The sequence below is a fragment of the Oryx dammah genome, unplaced genomic scaffold, assembly GCF_014754425.2.
Source record: "Oryx dammah isolate SB20612 unplaced genomic scaffold, SCBI_Odam_1.1 HiC_scaffold_5, whole genome shotgun sequence".
Taxonomy (NCBI): Eukaryota; Metazoa; Chordata; class Mammalia; order Artiodactyla; family Bovidae; genus Oryx; species Oryx dammah.
The window spans coordinates 67,842,650-67,853,651 of NW_024070189.1; the positions used below are offsets into that span (position 1 = coordinate 67,842,650).

An 11,002-nucleotide genomic window follows, 5' to 3' on the forward strand; every position below is an offset into this window, starting at 1 on the left:
ATGCCAAAAAAAAGATGTTTTTTTTTTCATCATAGGGGATTGGAATGCAAAAGTAGGAAGTCAAGAGATACCTGGAGAAACAAGTAAGCTTGACCTTGAGCACACAGTAAAACAGAACAAGGCTAACAGAGTTTTGCCAAGAGAACACATTGATCATAGAAAACACTCTTGAAACAACACAAGAGATAATTCTCCACATGAACATCACCAAATGATCAACATTGAAAGCAGACTGATTATATTCTTTGGAGCCAAAGATGGATAATCTCTATTCAGTCAGCAAAAACAAGACCTAGAGATGACTGTGCATATTGCTGACCCTGCTTGCTGCATCAATGGTATTGCTGATCCTGTACGTTATGCCAGTTGTCTGATGTTCACACTGTCTACCATATTTGCTGAACCCAGGGCAGGTAAGGAGTGAGTTAAGAGGCTAGAAGAAGACTCAAGGAGCCAGGAACTGTAGGAACTGCAGACACGTTTATTCTCTCCTGGCTGACACAGCAGTTGTAGCAGCAGACAGTCAATATTCTCTCGTCTTGTGGCTGACCCAACTGACACAGCTGTGTTACAGCAGTAATTCCCCCTCTTTCTAGGTGGAGCCCATATATCCCTACAGCATAAAGTAGCTCGTGACCAAGAGAGTACCTCGTGATGTGCATGCATAGTGGTATAAATGATCTCAGCTGTTACATAGTCATTCTCTATAAAATGTGGGGTGAGAGAGCCTGAACATGCTATCTTGGCTAATTTGATCTTTCCCTACACTGAGGGATCTTTCCCTCAGATCATGAGCTCCTTATTGCAAAATTCAGGCCTAAATTGAAGAAAGTAGGGAAAACCATTAGGCCATTCAGATATGACCTAAATCATAACCCTTCTGATTATACAGTGGAGGTGACAAATAAATTCAAGGGATTAGATCTGGTTGATGGAGTGCCTGAAGAACTATGATGATGGAGGTTCATGACATTGTACAGGAGGCAGTGACCAAAATCATCCCAAAGAAAATGAAATGCAAGAAGGCAGAATGGTTTTCTGAGGAGGCTCTACAAATAGTTGAGAAAAGAAGATAAGTAAAAGACAAGGGAGAAAGGGAAAGATATACCCATCTGAATACAGAGCTCCAGAGAATATCCAGGAGAAATAAGAAAGCTTTATTAAGTGAACAATGTGAAGAAGTAGAGAGGGAAAAAAAAAGATGGGAAAGTCTAGAGATCTACTCAAGAAAATTGGAGATAGTGAGGGAAAATTTTGTGCAAGGAAAGGTGCAATAAAGGGCAAAAATTATAAGGACCTAATAAGCAGAAGAGATTAAGAATACACAGAAAAACTATACAAAAAAGGTCTTCATGACCCAGATAGCCACGATGGTGTGGCCACTCACCCAGAGCCAGACATCCTAGAATATGAAGTTAAGTGGGCCTTAGAAAGCATTACTACATACAAAGTGAAAGTGATGGAATTCCTGCGGAGCTATTTCTAATCCTAAAAGATGATGCTGTTACAGTGCTACACTCAATATAGCAGCAAATTTGGAAAATTCAGCAGTGGCCACCACAGGACTGGAAAAAGTCAGTTTTCATTCCAATCCCAAAGAAGGGCAGTGCTAAAGAATGTTCAGACTACCTTAAAATTGCACCTCGCACACGCTAGCGAGGTGTTGCTCAAAATCCTTCAAACTAGGCTTCAGCAGTTTGAGAACCAGCAACTTCCAGATATACAAGCTGGGTGTAGAAAAGGCAGAGGAACCAGAGGTTAAATTGCCAACATTCTCTAGATCATGGAGAAAGCAAGGGAATTCCAGGAAAACATCTACTTCTGCTTCACTGACAACAATAAAGCCTTTGACTGTGTGGACCACAACAAACTGGAAAATTCCTAAAAAAGATATGACTACCAGACCACCTTATGTTTCTCCTGTGAAACCTGCAGTCAAGTCAAGAAGCAACAGCTAGAATCAGACATGCAACAATGAACTGGTTCAAAATTAGAAAGGAGTATGTCAAGACTGTATAATTTAACTCTGCTTAGTTAATTTGTATGCAGAGCACAGCATGCAAAATGTCGAGTTGAATGAGTTACAAACTAGAATCACAATTTTCAGGAAAAATATCAACAACCTCAGGCATGCAGATGATACTATCTTAATGGCAGAACCTGAAGAGGAATTAAAGTGCCTCTTGATGAAGGTGAAAGAGGAGAGTGAAAAAGCTAGTTTAAAACTCACTACTCAAGAAACTAAGTTTATGGCAACTTTCCCCATCACTTCATGGCAAATAACAAGAGAAAAATTGAAAACAGTGACCCATTTTATTTTCTTCTGCTCCAAAATCACTACGGATGGTGACTGCAACCATGAAATTAAAAGATGTTTGCTCCTTGGAAGAAAAGCTATGACAAACTCAGACAGTGTATTAAATAGCAGAGACATCACTTTGCCAACAAAGGTTCATATGGTGAAAGCTATGGTTTTCTAGTAGTCATGTATGGATATGAAAAAAGTGAAAATGAAAGTCAATCAATTGTGTCTGACTTTTTGTGACTCCATGGACTATACAGTCTGTGGAATTCTCCAGGCCAGAATACTGGAGTATGTAGCCTTTCCCTTCTCCAGGGGATCTTCCTAACCCAGGGATCAAACCCAGGTCTCCTGCATTTTTTACCAGCTGAGCCACAAGGGAAACCCAAGAACACTGGAGTGGGTAGCCTACCCTTCTCCAGAGGATCTTCCTGACCCAGAAATTGAACCAGTGTTTTCTGCATTGCAGGCAGATTCTTTACCAACTGAGCTATCAGGGAAGCCCATGGATATGAATTGGATCATAAAGAAGGCTGAGCCCCCAAAATTGATATTTTCAAACTGTGGCACTTGAGAAGATTCTTGAGAGTCTCTTGGATTGTAAAGATATCAAACCAGCGAATCCTAAAGGAAATCAATTCTGAATATTCATTGGAGGGACTGATGCTGAAGCTGAAGCTCCAATACTTTGGCCACCTGATGCAAAGAGCTGACTCATTGGGAAAGACCTTGATTCTGGGAAGGATTGAGGGCAAGAGGAAAAAGGAGTGACAGGATGAGATGCTTGGATAGCATCACCAACTCAATAGATTTGAGTTTGAATACACTCCAAGAGATAGTGAAGGACAGGGAATCCTGGCGTGTTCCAGTCCATGGGGCCACAAAGAATCAGACATGACTTAACAACTGAATAATAGTAACAAAACACCATTCAGTTCTCATTCTCACTCACCTCATCTCCCCATCTCAATGTTAAACTTCCCAGTTGATTTCCACTAATTTAACATTTCACAAAGAATAATCTCATTTTTTGGTTGATGTCTGTAAAACTCTGGATCACAGAAGGTCAAGAAATTAGTCCATAAAGTAAGGCAGGAAAGGAAGAGCCGTTGGAACATTTTCCTCTCCTGCTTGGTAAAATGTCTGACCTTTGTGCTCTTCTTTTTCTGTGTCCTTGAACAATCCTCTCCCTCTCCTCCAGTTGTTTATACTCATCTGAAGTTAACGTCTGGTCACCATTCAACACTGAATTCCAGGGGCTGCTCTCAACCTTTTATTTTACCCAATTTACATGTCACAGATAGAACTGATATCTCTTTATGAGCTATACCCATTCTTCATGAACATCAAGACACAGCAAATACTTTATAGCTCCCATTTGTGTGTGAAACTACAGCTACAGACCCAGATCCCTTGGGAACAGCAGCCATGTAGTATTCAGATTTTACTCTCATTTAGCTTTTGTTTTGGATTGTAGTATAATATAGGAAATATTCATTGAATAATTGAATAAATAAGTGAGTTTGAAATTTGATATCCTGCCTCTTTTTGTGTAATAAATTACATACTTCAAAACCTGGTTCAGATGTCACCCCTTGGAGGAATCTTCTCTGAATCTTTCTGCCACTTTGAATTTAATATTTCCCTCTGTCCTTTATGCAATTCTGCATTCTAAACCTACTACTTACAGAGAACAATTAACCTCCACTAAATGCCTTCAGAATTCACCCATGTGGAAAAAAGCAGGCCATATAAAGTTGGGCAGAGACAGGATTATCTCAGTAATAATTAACCACATTAAAATGAGCATGTTTTCTTAGGTATTATGCCATTTACTTTGCCATGAAGCTGAAGGCAAATTCAATAAAGGAGTGAGGGTTGATACTTTAACTGTTTATGTGGAGTAAGTGTTTATAGAAAAGTAGCATGAATAAGAATAGTACAAACCACATATCCTTTACTCAGAATCCCCAGTTGTTAATATTCTATAGTTTTTGCTTTATTATCCCCCATTTAATCAATTTCATAGCATCTTGTAACTTTTTTCCTTCAAACATCGTTATTATGTGTTTCCATAGAATATATATATTCATTTACAAAGTCATAGTGCAGTTATCAGCTTCAGTAAATAAATACAGTATAATTGTATATTGCATTTTGAGTGGAGAAGGACTGGAAAATTGGAGAGTTTTCTCATTCAAGGAAGGACTTCTCTAAAAAGGTGTGAAAATGAGATATATTAGTATAAAATTCTAAGCGGTGCTGTTGGCATAAGAATCTAAACTTATGAAATGTAAAGAGAAGGTAAAACACATTAATACAAAGTTTCTTACTTTATAGTTTCTTGAAAAACAATTCCCACGTTCAACATTTTCTTCAGAGCCCCTATAACTTCCTTATTCCTTAGACTATAGATTAAAGGGTTTAGTACAGGAGTGAGTATGGTGTAAAAGACAGATACCATCATGTCCTTCTCAGGGGTGTGGTAGGAGTTGGGAAGCATATATGTGTATATGGCAGCCCCATAAAAGAGGATGACCACAGTCATGTGGGAGGAACAAGTCGCAAATGCCTTCTTCCGACCCTCTGCTGAGTTCATCCTGTGAATGGTGAGGAGAATAAAGTAATAAGAGCCTGAAATGATTGTCACAGGAATGAGGAGCATGAGGACACAACACAGGTACATGAAAATCTCATAGAGGGAGGTGTCTGAGCAGGAAAGCTTTAATATAGCAGGAACTTCACAGAAGAAATGATGGATCTCCCGGGATCTGCAGAAGGGGAAGGTCATGGTGATGGGAGTAAACAAGAAGCCATCCACTGAGCCTAGAAACCAGCAGCCAGATGCCAGGAAGAGACACATCTTGTGGTTCATGAGGACAGGGTAATGGAGAGGATGGCAAATGGCCATGTAGCGATCATAGGCCATGGAGGCTAGAAGGAAAAATTCTGAACCTGCTAGTGTCACATAGAGGAACATCTGAATCCCACATTCAGGGACTGAGATCTTATTCACACCTGTGATCTGGTCCATGAGCATCTTGGGTACAGTAACAGAAATGTACATCATGTCCATGAAAGACAACTGACTGATGAAAAAGTACATGGGGGTGTGGAGGTGAGCATCAGAATATGTCAAAAAGATCAGAAAGGTATTTCCAGACAAGGCCATCAGGAAAACCACAAAAATGACCACACAAAGGAGAGCAGGATGTTGTGATTGACTGAAGATTCCCACCAGGGTGAAATCTAATCCTTCAGTGTAGCTGGTCATCCAGGTGATATTGTCCATGAGGTTTCACCTAGACCACCAAGGAGAACTTTAAAGTTAATGGATTACTTATAAGAATCTACCAACTGAAATGAATGTTTACTGAGAGTGTGCACACATGTGTGTGTGTGTGTGTATGTGAGTGTGTATGTGTATGTGTGTACCACTCAGTTGTGCTAACAAGAGGAAATTTTATGACTCTGTAGATATGGAGTTTTAAAAGTATCTATAATTCTACAGATTACTAGAAAACTAGTAATTCACAACTGTGGGTCTAAAAAATTCATAACTTATAGCTATGGTGCTGCATTTGAAGTTTATGACATCTGATGATGTAATGTCCTTCGTGGAGAAGAATGGAAATTTATGTAGTGTCTGGGCTATGCAAACACAAAAAGTAAATTACTTTTTTTAAAAAAAAGATATCACAGTCTTCTAAAATGCTTTTTATAGAACTTGGAATTTTATTATCCCCAGTTTAAGGATCCAACTGGGAGTTTTAAAACTCTTGGAGGTGTATTACATGTAAGAAAGGTTTTAAAGGTTACCGAAATATAATTTAAGGAAAATCTATACAAAGCATTTGAATCTCTTTTGTCTATATGACTGGGTGATACTGTGAGGCACTGTGGTTGTGTGGAGTGCACATATACATATATTAATGTATATATTTAAATTTTAAACAAATATATCTATGTGGTATGTGCTAAGTCTATATAAATATAAATAAATATGGATAAATATATAATATGTTTTTTAAATGTTATCCTGTTTAAGTAGAGCTTTATGTAGAAATCCATTTTATTTCTGTCTAGTACATGTGTTTCCAAGTTGAAAATTCATCTGCTTTAAAGGGCTACTGCCATCTATCAGACAAAATTTTGGTTATTTTCCCAAATGTTATCTGCTTTCATACACATCAATTAATTATTCTTGGAAACTGAGATGAAGAAAGAAACTGAACAACACTGTGATATTTCTTACACTAATTCATTGTTTCCTCTTCTATCTTACTGCTTATAGCCAGCCTTGTACTAGTCATTGAACATGAACCAAAGGCAAATTAAACTTGATTAGATTTAAGGAAATCACGTTCATCTATTCAGGGGAAATATTATATAAATGTGATTTAAAGTATAATTTTAAAATAGCTACACAATAAATAACAAGAAAAATAGACAAAAATATAATCTGATCTTTCTTAGGGAATAAGGAATAGCTTCTTACTCTACATTTTTCTCTTATAAAGATTAAACATTTAAACTTCTCAATTTCAGACATGTAAAATGTTAAATTTCAAAAGCTATTGCCAATGAGAATGAAATATTGGCTCCTCTTTCTGGGAAGAGTTTAGAGCGTGTTATGATGCAGGGATATTTCAGGAATCATTTTCAAGTTTCAGATATACTTTGTAATAATTCCCAAGGCTAATTATAATATTAAACTTATTATCAGTTCTGAGTTCCAGAGTACTAAAGAAGTAGATAACACTACAAAAGATTTCTTGATTTCTTGATATCAATATAAATGTCTAGCAAACCTAGGATGCATTTTGTTAAAAATATGAATTTTCTGTTAAATTCTACCTTCAGTGGCAGAAGAAATCTGGTTCTCAGCACAATTGAAATACTGTTAAATAAATTTCAAAACAATGCATACTGATCAAGTTTATATTTGTGATTAAAGGAAATCAAGGACTGGAGAAGTAATCAATACATGTGAAGACCTTGAAGCTATTTACTAAGTATATGGAGGGAGACCAAGGAGGGTACTTGCTGGGTTCTGGACAAATCTCTGCTGCACTTTGGTAAATGGGGAGGTCCCTTCTTAAACCACACTAACAACCCACCCAAGATATCAGACAGTGTTTCCTTCTCTGTCTGTATAGCAACTTTGCCCCTTATTCATTCTCAAATTAACTAATCTAATTCCCTGAACTTCATGTAAACTGTTTTGTGCGTATTTAAATTGGGAAATTATTGCTAGTAGTGGTAGGATAATATATAACATTTATATGAAGCTGACGGCATTCCAGGAATTGTTCCAACTCTTTACTACATTTGATCTTTCCTGAGAGCCTGTGAGCCTACTTATTCATTTTACTTTCTCTCTTTAAAAGTTAAAAAGATCAGGTTCTCAGGGTATCTGCTTAAACACTACACAACGAAGTTGAGTGAGAATCCTTGTCTTAGCTCAAGAGTTGAACCCACAGACTGTAATTCTGCCTCTTGTCTCTTGGGGACATAGTCTTTCCTCCATAGCAGACAATTTGGGTGGTGGGTCAGCCATTGTCAGTTTCATTAGGAAAGTGTAAATATGATTGAGGCATTTATTTGCAGTGTTTTCTAACCCTCAGAAAACATCCCTATTCAAAGTAAAATGAGTAGCTCTTACTTTGTAAAATTTTAGCGTCAGAAAAATAAGTATATTTAATAACAAAGGAAGAATATATATTACTTTCTCTACAAATAATTGAAAAACAAAGAGCCACTCTAACATATTGCAGTAAATGCATGCTACATAAAGAGATTCAAAAAGATAAAGCACCTTTGCTTTTCTCCTTAAAAATAGCTAGCTAAAAATAGGAAAAAATATCTTTAGCAACTAATAGAACGTATCAGAAACAGAACAAGTCAAGAACAATCATTACCTTTTGCTCTTGCAGTTCTGTCTGCTTGTCTGGTTGAACCCAGCATTAAACGATGTTGGTAGTTTCATCCAGATGAGATAATGTAGTATTTTAGGTGAGGTGTATGAAGAGAAGTAGTGGAGTGACATCACCCCTGGTTATGTTATGCCCACTTAGTAAGTGGTTGAAGGTTATCTGTTGATAAATACCTCTGAGACTATAAAAAGAAATGCAATTAAGAAATCTAAAGAAGCTAATAGGTCTCCCTATTGCACTTTTCTGAGTCTTTTTCCTCATGTATTTTTATAAACATCATAAAAATTTTTCCAATCTTAATATATGTTAACACTTTAACCAGTATTAACAAGAATCACAAATTTCAACATCACCATTAAATTATTAGGTATGGAAGTATACGAGTTAGTTTCTAAGTAAACTTTTCATTAAAATGTATTTTCATATATGTGTAAATTACATTTTTCCTCATTTAAATTCAAGCAAAATTTGTGAAAAAATGTTTTTCATTTTTCATAGATTCAGATTTTAAAAATTTGTTTATTTTTGATTGAAGGATAATTGCTTTACAATTTTGTGGTGGAATTTGCCAAATATCAACATGAATCAGCCACTGGTACATATATGTTCCCTCCCTCTTGAATCTCCCTCCCACCTCCAAGTCCATTCCATCTCTCTAGATAGTCACAGAGCCCTGGCTTGAGTTTCCTGAGTCATCTAGCAAATTCTCACTGGCTATCTATTTTACTAGGGTAGTGTATAGGTATCCATGCTACTCTTTCCATTCATCCCACCCATGCTACTCTTTCCATTCATCCCACCCTCTCCTTGCCACCCCCACCCCCAGATCCACAAGTCTGTTCTCTATGTCTCCAACTCCACTGCTGCTCTGCAAATAGGTTCATCAATACCCTCCTTCTAGATTCCATGTATCAGTTCAGTTCAGTTCAGTCGCTCAGTCGTGTCTGACTCTTTGTGACTCCATGAATCACTGCATGTCAGGCCTCCCTGTCCATCACCAGCTCCTGGAGTTCACTCAGACTCACGTCCATCAAGTCAGTGATGCCATCCAGCCATCTTATCCTCTGTCGTCCCCTTCTCCTCCTGCCCCCAATCCCTCCCAGCATCAGAGTCTTCTCCAATGAGTCAACTCTTTGCATGAGGTGGCCAAAGTACTGGAGTTTCAGCTTTAGCATCATTCCTTCCAAAGAACACCCAGGACTGATCCCCTTTAGAATGGACTGGTTGGATCTCCTTGCAGTCCAAGGGACTCTCAAGAGTCTTCTCCAACACCACACTTCAAAAGCATCAATTCTTTGGTGCTCAGCTTTCTTCACAGTCCAACTCTCACATCCATACATGACCATAGGAAAAACCATAGCCTTGACTAGACGGACCTTAGTAGGCAATGTAATGTCTCTGCTTTTGAATATACTATCTAAGTTGGTCATAACTTTTCTTCCAAGGAGTAAGCATCTTTTAATTTCATGGCTGCAATCACCATCTGCAGTGATTCCATATATATGTGTTAATATATGATATTTGTCTTTCTCTTTCTGACTTACTTCACTCTGTATAATAGGCTCTAGGTTCCTCTACCTTATTAGCACTGCCTCAAATGCATTCTTTTTATGGTTGAATAATATTCCATTGTGTATATGTACCACAGCTTCCTTATCCAATCATCTGTCAATGGACATCTAGGTTACTTACCTGTCCTGTGTATGTTAATCTCTCAGTCATTTCCAACTCTTTGTGACCCCCATGGACTGTGGCCTGCCAGGCTTTTCTGTCCATGGGATTCTCCAGGCAAGAATACTAGAGTGGGTTGCCATTCCCTTCTCCAGAGGAACTTCCCAACCCAGGGATCAAACCCTGGTCACCTGCATCACAGGAAGGTTCTTTACTGTTTGAGCTACAAGTATGTCCTGTTTACATGTCCTAGCTATTGTAAATATTGCTGTAATGAACACTGGGGTACATGTGTCTTTTTCAATTGTGGTTTTCTCAGGGTATATGCCCAGTAGTGGGGTTGTAGGGTCATATGGTAGTTTTATTCCTAGTTTAAGGAATCTCCATACTGTCTCCCAAAGTAGCTGTATTAATTTACATTCCCACAAACAGTGCAAGATGGTTTCCTTTATTCCACAGCCTCTATAGCATGTAGTGTGTGTAGAAAATCTCCAACATGTAGATTTTCTGATGATGGCCATTCTGACCAGGGGGCTTCCCTGGTGACTTAGCTGGTAAAGAATCCACCTGCAATGCAAGAGACCTGGATTTTATCCCTGGGTTGGGAAGATCCCTTCAAAAAGGGAAAGGCTACCCAGTCCAGTATTCTGGACTGGAGAGTTCCATGAACTATATAATCCTTGGGGTAACAAAGAGTCAGACATGACTGACTGACTTTCACTTCACATTCTGACTGGTGTGAGGTGATATTTCATTGTAGTTTTGATTAACACTTCTTTAATAATGAGCAGTGTTGAACATCTTTTCATGTGTTTATTAGCCATCTGTATGTCTTTTTTGGAGTAATGTCTGTTTAGGCCTCTTACCCACTTTTTGATTGTGCTGTTTGTTTCTCTGGTATTGAGTTTGTATGAGCTGTTGTATCTTTTGGAAATTAATCCTTTGTCAGTTGTTTCACTTATTATTTTATTCCCTTCTGAAGGTTGTCATTTCACTTTGTTTAGAGTTTCCACAAAAGTTTTTAAGTTTAATTAGGCCCCATTTTAAAATTTTTGTTTTTATTTCCATTATTCTAGGAGGCGGGTCATAGGGC

At 37.9% G+C, this 11,002-nt stretch overlaps 1 protein-coding gene across 1 annotated transcript; it reads right to left on the bottom strand.

The window, feature by feature from the left end:
• Window positions 1-4,631: 4,631 nt before the first annotated feature.
• LOC120863768 (olfactory receptor 2T29-like) lies at window positions 4,632-5,594 on the bottom strand. Its single transcript, XM_040240335.1, has one exon. The coding sequence runs from the start codon at window positions 5,592-5,594 to the stop codon at window positions 4,632-4,634; it is 963 nt and encodes a 320-aa protein (XP_040096269.1).
• Between the last annotated feature and the right edge of the window lie 5,408 nt (window positions 5,595-11,002).

Coding starts and splice junctions, on each gene's coding strand:
- LOC120863768 (XM_040240335.1), bottom strand. CDS start 5,594: ATGGACAATATCACCTGGATGACCAGCTACACTGAAGGATTAGATTTC.